Source organism: Saimiri boliviensis, chromosome 8 (genome assembly GCF_048565385.1).
Source record: "Saimiri boliviensis isolate mSaiBol1 chromosome 8, mSaiBol1.pri, whole genome shotgun sequence".
Taxonomy (NCBI): domain Eukaryota; kingdom Metazoa; phylum Chordata; class Mammalia; order Primates; family Cebidae; genus Saimiri; species Saimiri boliviensis.
Window position 1 is genome coordinate 97,701,033 of NC_133456.1, and position 24,262 is coordinate 97,725,294.

The window sequence follows — 24,262 nt, forward strand, 5'->3', positions numbered from 1 at the left end:
AACCCTGCGTAGAACTAAACACACAACAAGTACAAGTAAAACTGGAGAAACTGGAGAAATAGGAATAAGATGAGTGGATTGTATGTGTGTCAGTAACCTGGTTATGATACGTACTGTAGTTTTCTAAGAAGTTAGCTGTTGAAGGAAACTGCATAAAGATTACATAGGATCCCTCTATTTCTTTCTTTCTCGCTCTTTTTTTTTTTGGAGGCCGGGGAGAGTGAGGTCTCACTATGTTGCCCAGGCTGGTCTTGAACTCCTGGGCCCAAGCTGTCCTTCCACCTCTGCCTCCCTACATACTGGGATTACAGTCATGAGCCACCATGCCTGACTATGTAATATTTTTAAAAACTGCCTGTGAATCTATAATTGTCTCAAAATAAGAAGCTTAATTACAGAAAGAACTAAAAATTTAATGACTATTTTATTCATCCACATATCTACTCTGTGGAGCAAGGTTGGGTAAAAAGTAGGTCCTCAATACATAATTATTTACTGAATGAATGAAGAAAGAGAGTGTCAGCGAGCCAGATGAAGATCTGCATGTGCCCAGTGAACTCTAATTTGGATCTCAAAAGGAGGATCCAGTCATTATTTACAGCTTAACTAGACTATTAGGGTAATTAAGCCTAGCATAACTCTTACCTTACAAACGCTACCTAATCATATGCTTGCTTTTGCAGTCACTTAGGAATTTGCTTGAGTATCTCTTGTTATGCTCCCCTAAATCCTAGAAGTGGGGGATAAACTGCAATGGATTTATGGTACATTCGTTTCAAATATACAGTCTCTATAGATGACTTCAGAGACTTTGTTCACACAAATAGCTAAAAATAGGGAGGGAAAAGCTTTTCATCCAAGATCGTTTTTTCTTATTTCTTACTTACTCTATTGATTGCTAACCCAGTTTTTTCCATGGCTCCATTACTTGCTTTGATGCATCTTTCCAGTTACATTTTATGCACAAGTATGTTAAAGTATTTATATGTAAGTACATTAAAGTATTTTGAGATACTGTGATTTAAAGAGCTATCAGAAAAAATAGATTTGAAGACAATGGTGCTTGCAGAGAAGGAATGAAGAGTTATATTTATTAAATGATTACTCAGCTCTTCACATGCATTTCACGTTTAATACACATTCATCCTTTGGGAGAAGTGCTTTTATTCTTAATAGGAGAAAACTGAGGCTTAGAGAGGTTAAATAATTGTCTTCTATACTACAACTAGCAAATAGCAGAGCTTGAATTAGTGCCTGATTCAGCTGACTCCAAATCTCCAAATCCTAGGTTTTTTTTTTTTTCAAATCATGTTTATAGATGTAGGGAGTACAAGTGCAGTTTTGTTACATGGATATATGGTGTAGTGGTGAAGTCTGGGTTTTTAGTGTAACCATCACCTGAATAGCGAACACTGTACGTTTTCAACTTTATCCCCTTCCATCCTCCCCACTTTCGGAGTCTCCAGTATCTATTATTTCCCTCTGTATGTCCATGTGTACCCATTGTTTAACTCCCACTTGTAAGTGAGCATGCTAGCCTATGTTCTGAACTGCAATGTTAAACTGAAAATTAAAATGCTGGGTCAGATAAAAAAAGAGAGAATCACATTCCTATCCCAATCCTCAGCAGCATGCAATATACCTTTGTAACAAACCTGCACATGTACACCCTGAACCTACAATAAAAGTTTGAAAAAAAGAGAATCAAAATAGAATCTTGTGTTCTGGAAGAATGAAAGGAGATAGGAAGCAATGATAAATAAATTATTTTTTACAATGTTAAATTCTAGAATCATTTTTACTTTTTATGGTTTTTTTTTTTTTTTTTTTTTTTTTTTTTTTGGGAGATGGAGTCTTTGCTATGTTGCCCAGGCTGGAGTACAGTGGTACCATCTCCGCTCACTGCAGCCTCCACCTCCCGGGTTCCAGGGATTCTCCTGCCTCAGCCTCCCAAGTAGCTGGGATTACAGGAATATGCCACTGCGCTCAGCTAATTTTTGTGTTTTTAATAGAGACAGGCTTTCACCATGTTGGCCAGGCTGATGTTGAACTCCTGGCCTCAAGTAATCCTCCCGCCTTAGGCTCCCAAAGTGCCGAGATTACAGGCATAAGCCGCTGCACCCAGCCTACTTTTTATATTTATATTTTCTGTATACAAAAATAAATATATATATATATATCCTTTTGTATATCATATTGACTTTATAAGATATATTAAAATGAACCCTAAGAACTCCCCACAGATTTTAACTTATAAATTATCCATTCTGTTGGAGTAATATGTGTGTTTTCCCCAGATCTCAGCCTCATGCTTCCTCATTCACACACTTCTGTGTTCCCAGAATAACCACTTTCTTGAGTTTCATGATAAGCATCCTGTTGCCACTGCTTCTGTTTAAATGTCTTTATTGAGGTATGTTTGATATGTAATCAACTGTACACGTGTGAACTGTAGAGTTTGGTAAGTTTATACACAAGTATGCACCAGTGAAAACACCACAGTCAGGGTTAATTATTCACCATCCTCCATGTTTCCTCATGCCCCTTTGTAATAATCTCCATCCTTACATCCACCCAGAGCAATTGCTAATCTGGTTTCAGTCAGTATAGACTAGTTTTTGGAATTTCTCTAAGATTTATGTTAATGGAGCATAGAGTATGTACTCCTCCTCCTCCTTCTCCTCCTCCTCTTCTTCTTTGATCTGGGTTCTTTAACTCAGCATAATTAACATATTGCTATGTATATCAATAGTTGATTTCATTTTATTGCTAAGTAGCATTCTGTTGTTTGGCTGTGTCATGGTTTATTTATCCATTCATCTGTTATTGAAACATTTCAGTGGTTTTCCAGTTTGTGTCTATAACAAAGTTGCTATGCACATTTATGTACAAGTCTTTATATTGACATATGCTTTCAATTTCTCTAGGAGTAGAATAGCTGTGTCATATGGTAGGTGTATGTTTAACTTAAGAAACCGTCAGACTGTTTTCCAAAGTGTACCATTTTACATTCCCACTAGCAGTGTCTGATAGTTCTAGTTGCTTCACATCCTGGCCAGTACTTAGTATGGTTAATCTTTATATAGCACTTCTCTTACGTGTGTAGTCATATTTCATTGTGGTTTTTGTTTGCATTTCCATTATTGAATTTTGAGAGTTCTTTATATATTCTAGATATAGGTTCTTTATCAGATACACAATTTGCAAATACATTCTACTATGGCTTGATTTTTCATTTTCATCAAAGAGTGTGTGTGCATATGTGTATGTGTGTATATACTTTTCATAATATATGCATATATATTTTGAGACAGGGTCTCATTCTGTAACCCAGGCTGGAGTGCAGTGGTGTGATCATGGCTAACTGTAGCTTCAACCTCCTGGGCTGAGGTGCTTCTTATGTCTTAGCCTCCTGAGTAGCAGGGACTACAGGCATGCACCACCACACCTGGTTAATTTTTTTTGAGACAGAGTCTGACTCTGTTGCCCAGCCCAGAGTACAGTAGCATGATCTTGACTCACTGCAACCTCTGCCTCCGTGGTTCAAATGATTCTCCTGCTTCAGCCTCCCAAGCAACTGGGATTACAGGCACAGGCCACCACACCTGGCTAATCTTTGTATTTTTAGTAGAGACAGGGTTTCACCATGTGGACCAGATTGGTCTTGAACTTCTGACCTTAGGTGACCCTCCTGCCTCAGCCTCCCAAAGGAGGGGATTACAGGCATGAGCCACTGTGCCCGGCTACCTGAGTAATTTTTAAATTTTGTATAGAGACAGGGTCTCCCTGTGTTGCCCAGGCAGATCTCAAACTCCTGGCTGAGATCCTCCTGCCTCAGCCTCCCAAAGTGTTGGGATTACAGGTGTGAACCACCATGACTGGCCAGAAAGTGTCTTTCAAAGAGCAAAGGGTCTTAATTTTGATGAAGTTTCATTTATCTCTTTTTAAAAAAATTCATACGTTCTTCCAATGAATATTTTGTTGTTGTTAATTATGCTCCTTAGGGTTATATCTAAGAGATCTTAACCTAAGTTCATATTTTCCCATTTTTTTTCCAGAAGTTTTGTAGTTTTAAGTGTTACATTTAGGTCTATGATCATTTATTTTATTGTTTTGAGACAGAGTCGCTCTGCATCCAGGCTGGAGTGTGTGGTGCAATCTTGGCTCACTGCAACCTCCACCGTTGGGGTTCAAGAGATTCTCCTGCCTCAGCCTTCCAAGTAGCTGGGATTATAGGCATGTGCCATCACATCCAGCTAATTTTTGTATTTTCAGTAGAGATAAAGTTTCACCATGTTGGCCAGGTTGGTCTGGAGCTCCTGTCCTCAAGTGATCCACCTGCTTTGGCCTCCCAAAGTGCTGGGATTACAGGCATGAGCCACTGTGCCCAGCCTAGGTATATGATCATTTGAGTTAGTTTTTGTTTGTGATATGAGTTATAGATCAAAGTTCATTTGTTTTCTTGCACACAGATAGCCAATTGTTCCAGGGTGATTTGTGTTTACAAGTATTTATATTATACTTGCACAATATTGGCATGGGCTTATGTTTCCTTTGGGTAAATACCTAGGGGTAGAATGGCAGCATCATGTGGTTGTGGGTCTACAGCAGGACTCTATATTCTGTTCTGTGAATCTATGTGTCTTGATGCTAATACTGTACTGTGTTAACTACTGTAGCTTTATAAGCCTTAAAGATTTGCAGTCTAAGTATATCAACTTTGTTCTTTTTTCAATTTTAGAAATATCATAGCAGCTTCCACACAAAAATCTTCTTAGATTTTTATTGGGATTGCACTGGATTTATAGATCAATTTGGGGAGAGTTCACATTGTAACAGTACTGAGTTTTCTAAATCATGAACATGGTATATCTCTCCATTTATTTATTCTTTAATATCTCTTAATGCTTTGGAGTTTCAGTTTATAGATCTTAGAAATCTTGGCAGATTTATCCCTAAATATTTTATATTTTTAAAATAAATGGTAATAAAGTTTTATTTTAATATGGTAATTATAAATGGTAATAAAATTTTTATTTTAATATAAATGGTATTTTTAAAAGTTTTAAATTTCCAATTGCTTATTGCTAGTATATGGAAATACTGTTAATTTGTTTTTATTTTTTGGTATACTGTATATTACTTTCATTAACACTCTGTTTAGTAGAACTCAGTCATATGGCACGGCTACGGCAAGTTTGGCTGGGCAGTGTTGCTACCTAGCTACCTTTTCACCTTTATATGAATTAAATTATTGTGGCAGAGTGTATAGACTCACTGGTGGAAGATAATAAAAAATGTAATAGAAGCAAGACTATTCACATATTTGCAATTCAATAAAGTTGACCTTTCAAAAATACCGGGATTAACTTGGAGTTGTAGTTTAAAACAAAATTTTAGCAGCTACGCAGACATGTTAAATTTAAGATACCTATCAGGTTGGAAGAGGCTTAGGCTTGAAATACAAATTTGGGAATTATTTGCATATAGATGGTGTTTAATGCAGGAAGTGGAATGAAATCACCAAAGGACAGAATATAGCTAGAGAAGTCCGTAGACTGATCCCTGGGTTCCTCTGGGTTCAGAGACGTAGCAGATGAAAACAAAGGAGCCTGAGACAAAGTCGCCTGTGAGTTGGAAGAAAAATCAGTGTGAGAAGTCAAGTGGAGAAAATTCTTCAAGGAGGAACTGACCCCTATGCCAATAAGGCACACATAAGATGAGAACTGAGAATTGATCATTCAGTTTAAAATGTGAAAGTCATAGGTGACCTTGACAAGAGCAGTTTCTGGGAGTTAGGCAGATAAAAGCCTGATTTAAAAGGATTTTGGAGAAATAGAAGGAAAAGAATTGGAAACATCAAGTACAGATAACTTTTAAGTGTTAAGGGGTTTTGTTCCAAAGAGAAGCAGACAAACGAAATCATAGCTGGAGAGAGCTGTGTGTGATCAAGAGAGGATTTTGGCCAGGTGCAATGGCTCATACCTATAATCTCCTGCCACTTTGGGAGGTTGAGGCAGGGGGTCACTTGAGTGCAGGAGCCCAAGACCAGCCTGAGGAACATAGTGAGACCTCATCTTTACAAAAAAAAGAAAGAAAGAAAGAAAATTAGGTTGGTGACATTCACCTGTAGTCCAGCCTAGTTGGAGGGGGGTAAGGTGGGAGTATCTTCTGAGCCCAGGTAGTCCAGTCTGCAATGAACCACGATCATGGCACTGCGCTCCAGCCCAGGCCACAGAGCAGGACCCTGTCTCATAAAAAAGAAAAAAAGGATTATGTTAGGATTAAATAAATAACAAAATACGTGTATGCAGATGGGAATGCTATGTAAGTAAAGAGAGGATAGGTGATGCAAAAGAGAGAGGGGAGAATTGTTGGACCTCTATTTTTGAATAATAAGAGGGAATGGAATCTAGTCTCAACTGCCGGGACCTTGGGAGAATGGAGAGCTCATCTATTATAGCAGAAGGGAAGGCAGGGGAACATGGACACGGTTGCAGGTTGGTGGGGTGGATATGGGAAGTGATTCAGTTCTCATTTTATTGCTCCTGTTTTCTTAGTGTAATAGAAAGCAGGACTATCTGCTGCAGGTGAGGATGGGGGAAAGGGATGAAATAGTCGTCTAGAATGGATGACTGGAGAGAAATGTGTTACTATTGACTGACAACACTAATGGCTTTCTTGAGGTTAGTGGTCATGAACTTAGAATAAAGCTTCATTTTTGTTTTTCTCCACCCATGTTCCCCTGCATAGGTGCAGGAAGCCCAGAGTAGGCAGGGTTGATTTATCCAGGGTTAGGTTTTGTCAGGTAACTTTGAGGAAGTGGGAGAAGGCAAAGGAGTTGAATTGAAGCTGGCTTAGGAGAAAAGTAAGAACATGGATTGATGAGGGACAGGGAATGGGTGACTGGGTCAGGTCCAGATTGAAGAATTGCAAGGGTTGGGGAATGAGAGGGAATGAACTAAATAGTAAAGGAATAGGTGGTGGTTCTAGGTAGGATTCTTGATTTGAGCTTGTTAAGAGGGTTTCAGTCATGACCAGGTGACAGCTGAGAGTGGAAGAGAGGAGGTCAAAGAACAGGAAAGCCAGGGTATCAGAAGGCTTATCTGTGCGGATACTGAATTTGTGCTCAGAACCTGAAGACCTTTTCTATTATTTTCCAATGTCCTTTGTTGCTGTTGGACTATCTGATAAGGTTTAGGTTTCTTTCTTGGTAAGAGTTTTCTCTCTCTTTTTTCATGCATTCTGTTTCTTAGTCTATAGTGCTCTTTAAAACTTCTTTGGTATTATCTTTCATTCCTTCTATTGCATTTCTAATTTTAGCAATTATATATCTATTTTGAGAGTTTTTCGTTGCTTCTGGCTATTTATGGCATTATTTTCTAGAAAAATATTTTAGTTTTTGATAATGGCATGCTTTGTTATAATATAGATAATTTATGCATCAGAAAATAGTTCTTATTGGCACTCAGGTATTAAAACATTTTCACATAGAATTTTTTCTAGGTGAGGAAGTATATTGTGTTATGTAGTTAACTTTTAAATATCTTTTCACTTTAGGTCTCAAAAAGTAAAGATGGAAAAGAACAAAGTGAAACTGTATCACTGTCCGAAGATGAAACATTCTCCTGGCCAGGTCCCAAAACAGTTATGTTGAAAAGAACATCTCAAGGCTTTGGTTTTACATTAAGACATTTTATTGTTTATCCCCCAGAGTCTGCAATTCAGTTTTCGTATAAGGTAAGAGAAATAGTTTCAGCAACTTGAGGCCATTCCTGTTTCCTTCTTGTCTTCCTCTTACCCTTCCCTCTGGCCTTTCTTTTCTATCTTAAAAGAATTAAGCGTTACATTTGCATTTTTATTATATTATTTTTCTTCGTTTAGTTATTTTTTCACTATCAAGAACAGACAGAACTGGAGTCTTCTCTGAAAAATCATAGTGATTCTAAACTCCAAATCTATATTTTTTAAAGACTCCTTATTCCAGACTTTATTCTACATTTCCTAATATGAAACTGTTTATTATCTAGAAAGATAGTAAGTTTTCTGGGCTTACTATGCAAAGGAAATGGATCACTAAAATATTTCCAAGAGTTTTAGTGGAATTAGGACAATATATAGCATTCAGATATGTAATATGATATCATGTTAAACAATTTAAAAACACAGCTTCTCATCAGAATGAATTACATTGACAGGCTTCAGTGGACAGTAACACAAACTGAAAAGGGCAGCCTGAAATATAAAATTATAAAGTGCAGTTGGCACACTGAGTACTTGCTCTGTATTCCTTACCATTTGTTATGAGCGTTTCTTACTTTATCCACACCAGAATCCTGTGGAACATGTGGTATTACTAGCCCCATATACCAGATGTGGAAACTGATCTGAGTCATAAAACAGATAAGTAGTTGATCTGGGATTTGAACTTGACCAATATGCATGCTTGATGCTGAACAATAGTTAATTATACACAATAATATAATGGGAATTATGATATTCAGAAAAGTTATGAGATCCTGGCCAGGCCACTTCTTTTGACCTCTAGATTTCCATTTCATTTGTAGGAATTGAACTAGGGGATTAGAAAGTGTTTTCTAATTCTAAATATCTATGAATCCAAAACTGTCTTTTAAAAAGAAGTGTCTGTATTTGTATCTAGGGACCACAGTTTTAAATCATATTTTTGTTAAGTGTGTCTTCCTAGTAATTTCTTACAAGATAAGCTTTTTTGAAATACTGAATAGCTTTTTTTTTTAAAAATTAATTTGTTATATTTTTGGTTATTTGAACACTGAGATAACAGGAAACAACTGAATAGCTTTTAATGATTGTAAAGAATTGCTACCTTTGTAATTAAATTTATCTGTTTGGATTTTCTGAAATGTGTATAAAACAACTGGACTAGATATCTTAAGAATCGATTTGATATTAAAAAGTCTCAAATAGTGTTGCTTGTGCATTAGGTCACATATGAGAACACTGGATAATTACATTAGGATTACATATTTTTTGTCTTTGTTTTGTTTTGAATAAGAGCTTTGGGTCATGATGAACATATAGGTAGTACAATTTTTTATGAGATAATTTTACCAAACTTACATAAACATACATGATTTTTATTAGAAAATATTTCTAGAAATTTTAGTAGCCCATACAGTAAATCCTTACTTAACATTGTCAATAGATTTCTGGAAACTGCAACTTTAAGTGAAACAGATTTAAGTGATAACGGATCTTACATTGGCTAGAGTTTACTGGGCATATTTCTGGTCATAAAAATATTACCGAACTTGTAAATAAAGACCAAAACACTTCCAGTGTTAAATATTGAAATAAATGTGAGGTGTCCATTCACTTGAGAAAGAGTTATAGGAAGTCCAGAATTGAGGGTGGCTGGAGCCCGTCCCGGCAGCTCATGCAGCTCAGGGCATGAGGTGGGACCTAACCCTGGACAGGATGCACACACGCAGCTGCCCCCATTCAGACCGGGACAGTGTGGACACACCTGTGCATCGAAAATGCACAGCTTTGGGATGCGGGAGAGAACCATAGTACCTGGAGAAATGTACAAACTCCACACAGATGGCGTCCCAGTGGGGAATTAATTTTTCTTGTGAATGTTACAACCAAAGAACTTCAAATGAAATGATGATATTCCAGGACATGCTTACAGTTGTTGATAGCATGGTCATTGGAGTCAAAAGAGCCTGGGTTTAAGTTTCATTTCTGCCTCCTATTAGATCTGTGACCTTGTGTAAGTCAACTAACAGACCTTCTTCACAGGCTGTGTGATGATTGAATGATACAGTACTTGTCACATATTTAGCTTAGAAATTGACACTGTAGTTGCTCAATAAATTTTAGATATTAATGCTATTAATACAAATGTTCTTGCAAACAGGGCTCTGTCTTGTAAATTTTACACGGAAAATATATATTGGAATCTTTCCTATTTTAATTATGAAACTTTGTCAGTTTACTTCAAAGGAATTAAAAATTTTAATATTGTCAAGCTTTTACAAAATGTGTAATTAATATAACAGTGTCCTTATTTTGTCACGTATCTGGCAACCTCAGTCTTAGAACAGATCTTAAAATCAGAAGAAGGAAAAAAAAAACATTTGGCCAGCCAAAGTAAATGTCCAAAAATTATGTAATAAATTATCAGCTCTTCACCCAATGTCTGTTTTTCTTTCTGAGATACATGGTAGCTTCAGTATGTTAGAGACTCAGCAAATATTTGAAAAAAATGTATTTTTATACTAGCTTGTTTTGTTTTGTTTTGAGATGGGGTCTTGCTGTGTTGCCCAGGCTGGAGTGCAGTGGTGTGATCTCAGCTCACTGCAACCTCTGCCTCCCAGGTTCAAGCAATTCTTCCTCCTGAGTAGCTGGGATTATAGGCACAAGGCACCATGCCCAGCTAATTTTTGTATTTTTAGTAGAGATGGGGTTTCGCTGTGTTGGTAAGGTTGGTCTCAAACTCCTGACCTCACGATCTGCCCACCTCGGCCTCCCAGAGTGCTAGGATTACAGATGTGAGCCACCACGCCCAGCAATTTTTGTAATTCAGTAGAGATTGGGTTTCACCATGTTGGTCAGGCTGGTCTCGAACCTCTGACCTCATGATCCGCCTGCCTTGGCCTCCCAAAGTGCTGGGATTACAGGCGTGAGCCACCGTGCCCGGCCTTTCTTGTTTTTAAACATTTCTGATTTCCCAGCTAGAGGTAGATAACATGGCAGCAAGACAGCTTGGTAACAATGAAAGAGACCAAGTAGATAAACAAACTTCAAAATTGAATACAGGAACTTAAATATGTAGCAGTTTGGGATGAATCCATTTATATAGACAGCTCTGGGTCCTGTAATATCTCTAAAGGCACATATAAGTATAGTACAGTAAGTGATGACCTGGCCTTTCCATCTGTCCAGTTGCTTACTTTACAATTTCACTTGGATATCTCTATTAGACCTCTGACACTCAAATACCAGAAACTGAACTCCTGATGCCCTACCCCTGAATTGGCTTCACCCACAACTTTCCTATCTCTGTTTGTAAAAACTGTTATTTTTCCAGTAAAAGACACTTCCTATACTGTTACTGAAGGTGGGCTATAAGTTTGCTTTTGAGCTTGCCAGTGGCTATAGAAGAGTATATGATCAAATTAAGGATACTGTTAGTAAGACTGTAATTGCTACAATTTGGGGAGGTCAGTTTGAATTAAATTGAGTCTTGCTGTGCTTAACGAGAGTTTATAAATGTGTATTCATAAATGAATATATATATATATATTGTTTTTATTTGTAGGATGAAGAAAATGGAAACAGAGGAGGTATGCTATAAACATTTTAATTTGTCTCTGAATCTTTGTCTACCCATTTCTTTCTGTTCTTTAAGTGATATTAAATGAGATATAATTTTTGGTGTTCAAATATATAATAGTTTTTAGGTGTGAGAGGCATAGAATTAAATGTATTTTACTGTAGACTTTAAAATTGTATGAATTCCATTGTCTCATCTTAATTTGAACATGTAATAATTTTATTATTCTATGTGTTTTTGTTGAGAAATATATCATGATAATTCCAAGGAGAGTACTTAAGATTTTTATTTCAATTGGTAATCTTTCTAAATGAAGTGATTATTTTAATAAAGAATGCTATGTGTTTTATCAACTAGGTTTATTGACTCCAATATTGAAAAGAGGATTTGGGTTATTCTTGTAGTTAATGTTATTGTTGATGTAAACATTATTTAATGAACTTAAAAGGACAATCAAACTGAAGATAAATTATTTCTTAACTGATTTTAAATCAACTTTAATGAGTTAAAATTCACACTCAACAAAATGTACCTATTAAAAACTTATTAAAAACTTATTTCTAAATAATTTTAGAAACAAAGTTGCAAAAATAGTAATGAGAATTTTCATGTGTCTTTTATTTAACTTTCTCTAGTGTTAAAAACTTACAATACCATGGTACAATCAACAAAACTAAGCAATTAGCATTGGTACAATACTGCTATTTAAACTACAGACTTTATTTGGGTGTTACCAGTTTTTCCACTAGTATCCTTGTTCTCTTCCAGAATCCCAATGTTGTATTCACTTGTCGTGTCCCTTTAGTCATTCCTTGTATTTTATGACTAGTACTGATCAGTTTTTTTTGTTTTGTTTTGTTTTTTTGAGATGGAGTCTCTTTTTTTTTTTTTTTTGAGACGGAGTTTTCGCTCTTGTTACCCAGGCTGGAGTGCAATGGCGCGATCTCGGCTCACCGCAACCTCCGCCTCCTGGGTTCAGGTAATTCTCCTGCCTTAGCCTCCTGAGTAGCTGGGATTACAGGCACGTGCCACCATGCCCAGCTAATTTTTTGTATTTTTAGTAGAGACGGGGTTTCACCATGTTGACCAGGATGGTCTTGATCTCTAGACCTCGTGATCCACCCACCTCGGCCTCCCAAAGTGCTGGGATTACAGGCTTGAGCCATCGCGCCCGGCGAGATGGAGTCTCTTTCTGTCACCCAGGCTGGAGTCCATTGGCGCAGTCTTGGCTCACTGCAACCTCCGCTTCCCGGGTTCAAGTGATTCTCCTGCCTCAACCTTCTGAGTAGCTGGAATGACAGGCACTCACCACCATGCCTTGCTAATTTTTTGTATTTTTAGTAGAAACGGGGTTTCACCGTGTTAGCCAGGATGGTCTCAATCTCCTGACTTCGTGATCTTCCTGCTTTTGCTTCTCAAAGTGCTGGGATTATAGGCGTGAGCCACTGTGCCCGGCCTGATCAGTTATTTTATAGTATGTCCTTCATTTTCAGTTTATCTGACGTGTTCTCATCGTTAGTTCAAGGTCACACATGTTTAGCAAGAATACCACATTTTCATCTATTTTAAGTGTACAGTTTGGTAAGTTTTGATGAATGTATAACCTGTGAAATCACTATCCCAATTAAGATGTGATATCTAAAACAACTTTTCCATCATTCCATAAAGTTGCCTTATTTTTTTTATTCTGCTGCCTTTACATAGTCACTAATCTGATTTTTATCACTAAAAGGTCAATTTTGCCTCATCTAGATTTTTCTTTTAATAAATGAAATAATGTAGTGTGTACTCTCTTGTGTCTTTTGCCAGGCATAATATTCTTGACCTTCACTGTATTATATGTATGAGTACTGATAGTACTACCTTTTTTTTCCTTTATATGAATATACTACAAATTGCTTACCCACTCAACCTGTTGATGGACTTTTGTAATAACCATTTGAGGTCTTGAAAAGGTTATGGGTTAAAATGTGAAGGAAATGGCTTTTCTTTTTTTTAAGCACTCTCAAAAGTAATCAGAGGGTATAGGGCCAGGCAGGACTCTTCATAGTTGTCACTGATACAAGATGAGCCACTCCTGCATCACCATCTGTCATGCACCAGGGTTCAGGATGAATTCCAAGTGTTACTTGGCATGGGTTAGAAATGAGCCTTAGTGGAGAAAGGGAAAACTCACAAAGCTGGCATCAGCAAGAGAAAAGAGGATGGAGGTCCTCCGTCTTCCCGTTGTCCTGAAGGCTGATGTGCTCATGCCTGGACGACCTACTGGACACACAGCATCTAGAATTCATGCCTCTTACGGGGGGGAAATATACTTCTAATAAATGTAGAAAGACATCATTATAAAACTTCATGCACATCATCATGTGTCTGACACAGCTCACTGAAGTGAATGGATTTAGTTTTGTGCTTTGGCTAGGGAGAGTAAATTTGAACATTTGTAAGAGAAAACTAGAAGATCTGTTACAGGTTACATTCATGCTTTAGGTCCTATACTATTGAAGGTGGGCTATAAGTTTGCTTTTGAGCTTGCTACTGGCCATAGAAAAGATGAGAATATGATAAGTTAAGGATACACATTATTCCTAAAGAACAACATTCTGTTTGCACTGAGATCTGAGACAGGTTTCTCCCCTGGAAAACAAAGAGTGATATAGCAGATCTTTTCAAGACCATTTCTTGCTATGGCTGTTTTTAAAGTGGTTCCTCAATGTAAGCCAGCTGCAAAACCTTAAGGTCTCATTCAGCTTAAAGTGCTTCTTAGCTGGGCATGATATTGCTCTCTGAAGGATATATGGTAATGTATCCTCTTTATACACATGTTTATCACAATTGGGAGAGGGGGAGTGTGTATTGTCATCTTGTGGATAGAGGCCAGAAGTGCTCTTGAAACAGTGCACAGGACAGCCCTCCACAGCAAAGAATTATTTGGGTCAGGCACGGTGGCTCACTCCTGTAACCCCAGCACTTTGGAAGACTGAGGTAGGCGGGTCACTTGAGGTCAGGAGTTTGAGACTAGCCTGGCCAACATGGTGAAACCTCATCTGTACTAAAAATACAAAAATTAGCCAGGCATGGGGGCACACATTTGTAATCCCAGCTACTTGGGAGGCTGAGGCAGGAGAATCTCTTGAATCCGGGAGGTGGAGGTTGCATTGAGCCAAGAACGCACAACTGCACTCCTGACAGAGCAAGACTCTGTCTCAAAATAATAATTATTATTACTGTTATCTGGCCCCAAATATTAATAGTGCAAGAGTGAGAAACCCTAGTTTAAAGTGATGGGCACCAAAGCATTGTGTTCCAAGTGTCTAGGTCCCCGTGAGTCTGGCTTGATCCAGTGACAACTTTCAAACCGTTTAGAAGAATTGATATTCAGGGCTGCATATCTGGTGATCTTTTGTGATTATTATCCCTTACAACTGAACTTGAGATCTGAATTGAGTTTTACTGATGTAGTTTGAGGTTAAATTATATGGTTGCTCTACTGGCGTGTGTGATGTTGATTAAGGGATAATCCTAAGTAAGGAAAGTTACATTGTAAGAAAATAGAGAGTGAGTATAATAACTAGAAGATAAAATGGCTAAAAGAAAAAGTTCATAAAGAATGTAAATACAGCCATCCCCTGATACACACAGGGGATTGGTTCCAGGACTGCCTGCATATATGCTAATCTCCACATACTCATGTCCTGTAGTAGACCCAATGGAATCCATGTATCGGAAATACAGATTTTACATCCTTGTGTTACTGTGAATATCGTATTTTAACTGAAAAAAAAAAAAAATCTGCAGACCTATAGAGTTCAAACCCATTGTTCAAGGGACAAATGTAATTGAAATGTAGTAAAAATTGACTATCAGAGGTCTAATAGATTGAGGGAGAAAATAATTATAAGCAAGGTTAACAAAAAGGTAAATCAAAGTTAGTTAAAAGACTAATAAGATATTTTTTAAAACCACAAAACTAAGGCTTTAAAATGAGAGAAACATATTCAAGTACCTTACCTCTTCTGAAGCAAAGAAACTAGATATTAATTAAGTCCAGAAGATCTATAGTTTTTCTTCCTAAGCAAAGAAGAATATGAAAAGATATGAGAGTATTTGGAGAAAGTGATTTACAATATAATTGTAATATATTTGGAAAAACTGCTTGATTTTGGGAAGTAGGTTGGGAGACTGGTGGAAATTAGCATATGACTGAGAACTTAATCTCATATTTCAGGCATCATAATATATATTTTTATCTTCTTTAAACCTCACTCTAACCCTGTGAAGTATGAGATAATATTCCTATTTTGTAGATGAGGGAACTGAGGCTGAGAAATAGCTTGCCTATATTCAAACAGCTAGTAAGTGATAGTAACTGGATTTCCACATCAGCGTCTTAAATCTTAAGTCCATCTTATAACTCTACCATCTTACTTCCATTGTCATCGTTTTAAGTCTCTTTCCTAATTTCTTTAATTTTATTTTAAAAATAATTCTGGCTTAAAAAAGAGTGACCTATATAGTGTGAAGATTAGTAGATAAATTAAAATAAATGAAAATAAAAATAGGGTATATTTAGTGTATTATGAAATCAATTCTGTGAATTCTGCATTGACAAAGGTCAAGGAGATTCCAAGTTTAGAGGCTGTGAACACTTTGCAGGAGCAACCATCACTTGTTACTCAGTTTTAGTATTTGGCCAATAGTGGACCTGCAAAGCTTAATGAGGTTATGGAGTCTTAGTGCTCTACCTACTTTGATTGCACCTTTGCTTTCCAAGTGTGAGTTTGCTTTTGGCATCCCAATTGATAGGATCGCAGTTGGGGTCACAGGCTATTTCACAAAGGCCTGCTTAGCCCTCTGTATAAAAGTCATGATACCATTTCAGATAACCTGATCATCAATTACAGCATATTGTATGTGAAAAAAATTTCTTCTAACTTCTAGACAATTATTTACAAGTCAGTTTTTAGAATGCAACCTATTCAGAGATAAACGATAAATAATTTAGTATTTTAATTCGATAGAATGTTACAATTTTTATCTTACTGTCTCATTTGCTTTGAAAACTTATTTTTGAGCATCATGAAATCCTTTTATGTAGAATTTTGTGTTAGTTTAATAGAATTAGAGCTTCCAGAGTAATGATCAGAGTCAAAGCCTAGGATCACTGTAGAGAAAATAATTGCCAGGATTTTATTCAAACTCCTAAGAGATGCTGTTGTAATGCCAAAATTCTGTTAAACAGCTGAACGATTTTGGTCTTCTTTCCTTTTGACACTTTAGTGAAATCTCCTTTGCCGCTTAATTTTCTTGTTTCTTTCTTATCAACCAAGAAGTACTGAGCCATTTAATTTTCTGATTATTTTATTTACCCATTGTTTGCATTTTGTTATGGTTCTCATATTCTTTATGTATGCACTGTCTTATATTTTAGAAGTATTTTTTCCTGTTGGTTAGTTTTCTGTACTAAGATGCGGATTTTTTATAAGTAAAAGGTTATTTAAGTAGAATAATATTTTTTGGTGGTAATAGTTGCTTGTGGATAACGAATACCTTGCTGACATCTGTATTCCCTTAAATCTCTGGAGAATATAGTAATTTATAATATATTTATAAAGATAACGAATAGTAACAATATAATAATGTTATATAATTTTATAAATAATATATTTAAAATTATGAATATAAATAAGAAATGAGATATATATTCCTGTGGGTAGAAAATAAAATTTAAAAATAAAAATAATTTAAAAAAAAAAATAGGAGGTGCCAACCAGCTTCAGCGTGTCTTTCGGCAGCCCCGACTGGTCAGATGGCCTTGAGAGAAGGATGGTTTCAGGATGCCATCCAAAGTTGGTGACAGCAGTCAGAGCCCTGGCTCCAGCACATGGGCCTGAGCAGAACATCAGATATTTAACTTCCTATGGTATACTGATGAGCAGACCTCTTCCACTCATACATCAATTTTGATTAAGGAGATACGTGCAGGAACTTTCTTCACAATTGCTGCACCATTAATAAACCAAAGGAAATATTCCGAGAGGAGGATTTTAGGTTCTTCAGTGCAGGAAATGTATGATGTTATATTGGGAATGAAGGACTACAAGCATTTCATTCCTTGGTGCAAAAAAAAAAAAAAAATCAGATATAATATGAAAGAGATCTGGATATTGTAAAGACAAAATTAGAAATTGAGTTTCCACCGGTGTTGGAGTGATACTCAGCAGTAACTTCAGCGAAACCTCATTTGGTAAAGGCCTCCTGTACTAATGGGATACTTTTCAAGCATGGCTCATGATCTAAGACTTTGGGTGGGGTATCAGAAGCATGTTTGGAATTGCTTTCAAAATATAGCAGTGTTACTACCCTCCATGGATCTCTTTTTCGAAGTATTTGAGAAGAAGCATTCACCAATTTTTTAAAATTTTATTTTGAGAGAGAGGGTATTGCTCTGTCACCCAGGCTGCAGTGTAGTAGCATGATAACTTAATGCAGTCCCAAATTTGTGAGCTCAAGCGATCCTCCTGCCTTAGCTTCTTAAGTAGCTGGGACTACAGGTGTGCCCCACTGCCTCCCAGAATGATTTTTAACTGTGTTGACCATTTAAATGATTTGAGTTTCTCTGGTTTTTAGGTAAACATACTAATTAGTTTTTATGAACTCTTAATGCTGGTCAGTAGAACAACCATAAGTGTCTTAAATATTCTTGAGGCTACTTTAGGAAATAGTTACAACGATGATGATGAAGACCACAATAACGATGATAGTAGTGGTGACAGCAGCCAATTTAACAGTGTTCTAGCTGCATCTCAAGACTTAGCATGGATTAACTCATTTAATCCTCTCAACAGCTTTCTAAGGTGGATATTATCATCACTGCCATATTTCAGATGATAAAACTAAAATGCAGAGTGTTTAAGCTACTAGCAGGTGGCAGAGCTGGGCTGCAACTCAGGAAGTCTCTAAATTTCTACCACAGCCTCATAATGTTCTTTATTCTTGGCTGGGTATAGTGTCTCATGACTGTAATCCTAGCACTTTGAGAGGCCAAAGCATGAGAATAGCTTGAGGCCAGGAGGTTGAGAACAGCCTGGGCAACATAGCAAGATCCCTGTATCTACAAAACAAAAAAAGAAAGTTCTTTACTCTCACATAATTCATTCTTGTGTAAGAAAGAGGGTTCTGTTCTCTTGAAAGCTAGACAATAATAAAAGATCCATTTATATATCTTCTTTGAACAATAGTGCTGCTGTGAACATGCACGTACAAGTGTGTGAATTCTTGTTTTTAATTTTTGGGGGTTATACCTAGGAGTAGAGTTGTGGGTCACATGGTAATTTTATGTTTCATGTTTTGAGGAACTGCCGAACTGTTTTCCACAGTGGCTACCCCATTTCTATGTCTCCACCAGCAATAAATGAGGGTCATAATTTCTGTACATTCTCATCAGCATATGTTATTTTCCATTTTTGTATTATAGCCTTCACACCAGTGGGTGTGAAGTAGTATTTCATTGTGGTTTTGATTTGTATTTCCTTAATGACTAATGATTTGAGCATCTTTTTGTGTGTTTGTTGCCATTTGTATATCTTGTGTGGAGAAATGTCTGTTTTTATCCATTGCCCATTTTTAAATTTTTGTTGTTGAGCTATAAATGTTCTTCATATATTCTGGTTACCAGGTCCTTATCAGATATATGAATTGCATCTATTTTCCTCTATTATGTAGGCTATATTTTCACTTTTTTTTTTTACTTTCTTAATAATGTCCTTTGAAGCACAAAAGTTTTAAATTTTGATAAAATATAATTTATCTACTTTTATTGTTTTGCTGATGCTCTTTTTGTTAAAAACTTTTTGATGAGTGGAAGAAAATAAGCACAAAAGAGTACTATCTGATTCCATTTATATAAAATCCTAGGTAAGACAACCCTAAACAAGTCTGTGAGTTGTCATGGTGGTTTGCACCTGTAGACTTTGTTACTGGGAAGGCTGAGAATAGAAAGATTGCTTGAGCTCGGGAGTTCAAGGCCATCTTGGGCAGCATAGTGAATAGCAAGGCCTTGTCTCTTAAAACAAAACTGACATTTTGGGCTGCATAAAATAATAATAATAATAAAACAAAATCCTCTTCTAAACAGGTTTGTGGTTGCCTGAATTTACTGCAAAAGGGTACCAGGGAACTTGTTAGCATGGTAGAACTGTCCTGTATCATGATTGTGGTAGTGGTTACACAGGTATATGCCGTTATCAAAGTTTATTAAACCCTGCACTTAAAATGGATATTTTTTAATCTTATGCGTGTTGTACCTCAATAAAGCTGGTTTTCTTAAAAAAAAGAATATGTACAACTTATCCAATGTACTATTAATTGACATTGGATTGTTTTCAGTGTTTAGCTACTTCAAACAATGCAGCTGTGAGCATTCTTGTATGTGTACTTTTGTACATATATGTACTCATTTCTAGGGGCATGTATATCTATCTGGGCATTGCTAAGTCATGGGTATGCATATGGGTACATTTAGTCGATGCTGCTAAAGAGTTTTCTGAGGGGACTGTACCCATTTACACACACTCCAACAGTGTATGAGAGTTCTATTTGCTCCATCTCTCACTGACACTTGGTATTGTCATTCTTTGTAATTTTAGTCATTTCAGTGGATGTATAGTGGTGTGGACTATGGCTTTAATTTGGATTTCCTGAAGACCAATGAGGTTGATTACCTTTTATTTGGATTTTACCTGTCAGTTCTTTTTTAATTATTAACTTGTAGGCATTCTTTAAATATTGTGAATATGTACTTTGTTAGGGATATATGATTAGCAGATAATTCAACCTATGACTTGCCTTTCAGTTTCTTATTCGTAATTTTTATAAAGAGAGGTCTCTAATTTTAATATCATCTGAATTATCAGTCTTTTATGGTTAATACTTTATGAGTTCTATTTAAGAATTATTTTTATGACTCCATGGTCATAGCCTTCTGTGTTATCTTCAAGATGCATTATTCACAAGCCTAAAATTGCTAAAATTCACCTAAAATTGATGATTTTTGCATCTGGTATGAGCTCAAGATGAATTTTTTTCATATATGGATATTTATTTGACTCACACTATTTTGTGGAAAGTCCATACTTTCTTTACAGCTCTGTAATACCACCTTGATTATAAAGTGTATGTGTGTTTCTAGACTTGCTTCTATTCCAGGGATTGGCCCATGGCTCATTTTTGTACAGCCTCCAAGCTAAGAATAGATTTATATTTTTATAGGGCTGTTAAAAAAAGAAGAATATGCGACAGAGATTGTATGTGTCCCACAAAGCCTCAAATATTTACTGTCTGGCTCTTTAAAGAAAAAGTTTGCCAGCCTTTGTTCTATTCCATTGATCACTTTCTTTACACAAAGACAACACTATCTTAACTAGTGTGGCTTTATAATAAATGTTACGTTGGGTAGAATAAGTCTTCCAGTTTTGCTTTTCAAGATTGTCTTGACTATATTTCTCCATTTGCAGTATCATCTAAGTTTTAGAATTGAATTTTCAGTTTCTATACCCACAAGAAAAAATTCTGGAATTTTGTTTGGTTTTATATTGTTTATAATATTAGAATATTTGAAATATTGAATCTTTTGATCTATGGAAGTGGTGTGTCTCTCTCACGAATGAGTTCAATCGGTCTGCATCTTTTGGGATAATCCTTTGCTTTTTCTTCCTTTATGCCTTTATGTGGTAGATCATATTGGTACATTTTTTTTTTTTTTTTTTTTTTTTTTTTTTTTTTTTGGAGACGGAGTTTTGCTCTTGTTACCCAGGCTGGAGTGCAATGGCGTGATCTCAGCTCACCGCAACCTCTGCCTCCTGGGTTCAGGCAATTCTTCTGCCTCAGCCTCCTGAGTAGCTGGGATTACAGGCATGCGCCACCATGCCCAGCTAATTTTTAGTATTTTTAGTAGAGACGGGGTTTCACCATGTTGACCAGGATGGTCTCGATCTCTCGACCTCGTGATCCACCCACCTCGGCCTCCCAAAGTGCTGGGATTACAGGCTTGAGCCACCGTGCCCGGCCTGGTACAGTTTTCAAATGTGAAACCATCCCTGCATTACTGGACTAAACCAAGCTTGTTCACAATATGTGATGCTTTTTATGTATCACCAGATTTGGTTTTCTGTTTCATTCAGAAATTTTGCATCTCTGCTCAAGGATTGCCTTCACCTAAAGGTGGGCCTTGTTTTTTTGATAATTGGTATTGAGTAGCAGACATCAAAATGGAAACAGATACTAAGACAGGATGAGTTATGGAGGGACTTATTGGGGCAATGCCTGTAAAGGATAAAGATGAGAGCGAGAGGGGACAGGGGGAAGCTTCCGACCATGAGACGGGTGTGATCCCTGTGAAAGAAAAGAGAAGACAAAAGAATTGGTAGGAAGGGCCCATACTGCAGCACAGATCTAAGAAAGCCTGTGCCAGGCCAGTGAAGAGCCCCCAGGCAAACACTTGTCTTTTAGAAGAATCCTGCTTTGGGCCGGAATGGGGAAATGTGGCCTCTCTGTGGATATGGTGATGGATCTAAAGGGTGGCAGCTGGAGCTGTCAGTCAGTCTTCCCTGCGGCAGGTTCTTCTGAAAGAAATCAGAATAGCACACTTCCATGCTTGACATGGTTGGGCTTTTTCTTTTCACCCCTGCTCACAGGCTGTATTCTTTTGGGGACCCCCAAGTGAAAACATGGTGTTTCCTAGAGCTCTTTTCCTTGGCTGACCCTGAAGTTGCATTTTTTTTTTTTTTTTTTGAATCTCCCCAGCCTTTTGAGGTTGATGGAAGCTCTGTGCAGCTGCTCAGTCTCTCTTTCCCATTACTCGGGAACAGGAAACGCCTCAAGGTGAACAGTTACGCAAAGCGCTGGGCTCACCTCTCTGGACTTCTATTGGGAAGCTTGTCCCATTAAGCCCTCTCTGCCTTGGTTGCTTTCTGATATCTTCACACAAATGTGATTATACATCGTCTAGCTTTTCTGGTTATTGTTCATGGGTGGAAGAGTTGATTCTGTAACCAGCTAGTTCACCATAGGTAGATTTAGAAATTTTCACCTGTGTATTTAATGTAATTATGTGTTTATTGTTTAATCTTCACTTTTATTTTGAACTTTCTTTTGGTTCAGACATATTTTTCTCTTTTCTGAGATTTAAAAAAAAAGTTCTCTTCTATACTTTCTACTTGAAAGATTAAATGACATTATTATGCTTTTAGTGGTTATTCTAGAAATAATATGCAAGCTCACCAAAGTCTAATGCTACTTAAAATTCTGTTCTCCTCTTATACAATATACAGACCATAGAACATGTTAACTCCATTATCTCCTTCCTACCTACATGTTGCTTTTTTTATTTTTATTTTTTAAGAGATGGGGTCTTACTGTGTTGCCTATGCTGATCTTGGACTCCTGGCCTCAGGCAGTCCTCAGGCACTGCCCAGAGCCTCAGTCGCCTGAGTAGTTAGGATTATAGGCATAAGCCACTGTACCTGGCTACAGTATGTTACAATATGTTATTTACGTGTTTGCGATGCAGTTCTCTCTCCTTTTTTCTTCTGAAGTATCTGTTTTGCCCTCATTTTTGAAAGGTATTTTTGCTGAGTACGCAATTATTCAATAATATTGAAGATAGTATTTCATTCTTACTTCATCTCCGATAGCTACTAAATTCTCTAGTTTTTATTTCTCTTCTTTTGTCTTTCTGGTCTGCATTCTAGATAATTTCTTCAAATATATGTTCAGTAACTGTTTTTTTAGTTAAGTTTTAAAGTTTGGTTCTGGCCGGGCGCGGTGGCTCAAGCCTGTAATCCCAGCACTTTGGGAGGCCGAGGCGGGTGGATCACAAGGTTAAGAGATCGAGACCATCCTGGTCAACATGGTGAAACCCCCTCTCTACTAAAAATACAAAAAATTAGCTGGGCATGGTGGCGCGTGCCTGTAATCCCAGCTACTCAGGAGGCTGAGGCAGGAGAATTGCCTGAACCCAGGAGGCGGAGGTTGCGGTGAGCCGAGATCGCGCCATTGCACTCCAGCCTGGGTAACAAGAGCGAAACTCCGTCTCAAAAAAAAAAAAAAAAAAAAAAAAAAAAGTTTGGTTCTTAGAAGTTTTTTGGGGTGCTGCAGCAAGTATGTTTGATCATTTCTTACAGTTTTTCACCTGTACTACTTTTTAGGTTTATCTTTTTATTTCGTCAGACATGGTAAGCAGAATTCTTTTATAATATACTGTGCCTGGTGATTCTTTTATCAGGAGTCTTTGTGAGTTTGTTATTCTTGTTTTCTCTGGTAGCTTTAGCTTAGAATGTTGTTTTCTATGAATTTTTTTAACTGTTTTGTGTTTCTTGACCTTCAAAAATTATTACTTGGGGATTCTTTGAGATCTAAGTTGAAAAATCTCTCCTCCAAGTTGTTGGTGTTTGCTTTTTTAGGAACAGGCTATTACCTGAGTTAGCCTACAAATCCATGTCCGTGTCCAGTTTAGACCATAGCCACTTCTTAGAGCTGTCTTTTCCCTTCCTTCTTTTTTTTCCTACTTTGCTCAGCCCCGAATGTAGCCTCTGGGTTGGTGGGGCATTATTTGTAGATACCCTTCCTCTTAAGTGTGGGAGAATCCCTGATAGATTTGTAACTAGACTTGGGCTTTTTTTTCTGATTGCTGGGTAGAAAAGTTCTTAAAATGGATGCTCATGTTCAGTGGCTTGGGCTTATTTCACTGGTATCATTAGTATTTTAGGATGCAATTTTCTAGCAACTGGCTGTACATGTGTATATACTATGGTTCAGATATAAATTACCCGTCTCTCTGTATTAGCCCAGTTACTAGTACACTGATAAGTCATTAGATAATTTGCTGCCCATGTATTTGTCCTATTAAGATGTAGTTATAATTACCAAGTTATTTTTAGTTTG

The 24,262-nt window shown here is 37.0% G+C and overlaps 1 protein-coding gene and 1 pseudogene across 2 annotated transcripts in view; both read left to right on the forward strand.

The window, feature by feature from the left end:
- The window catches only part of ARHGAP21 (Rho GTPase activating protein 21), a 125,245-nt gene that overhangs the window by 43,746 nt on the left and 57,237 nt on the right, over window positions 1-24,262 (forward strand). For both annotated transcript variants that reach the window (XM_039478678.2, XM_074404915.1), the window contains exons 2-3: window positions 7,561-7,740; window positions 11,309-11,333. In XM_039478678.2, coding sequence (XP_039334612.1) covers window positions 7,561-7,740; window positions 11,309-11,333 — 205 coding nt within the window. The remainder of the gene's footprint in view (window positions 1-7,560; window positions 7,741-11,308; window positions 11,334-24,262) is intronic.
- Window positions 15,011-23,126, forward strand: LOC141585296 (coenzyme Q-binding protein COQ10 homolog B, mitochondrial pseudogene; annotated as a pseudogene).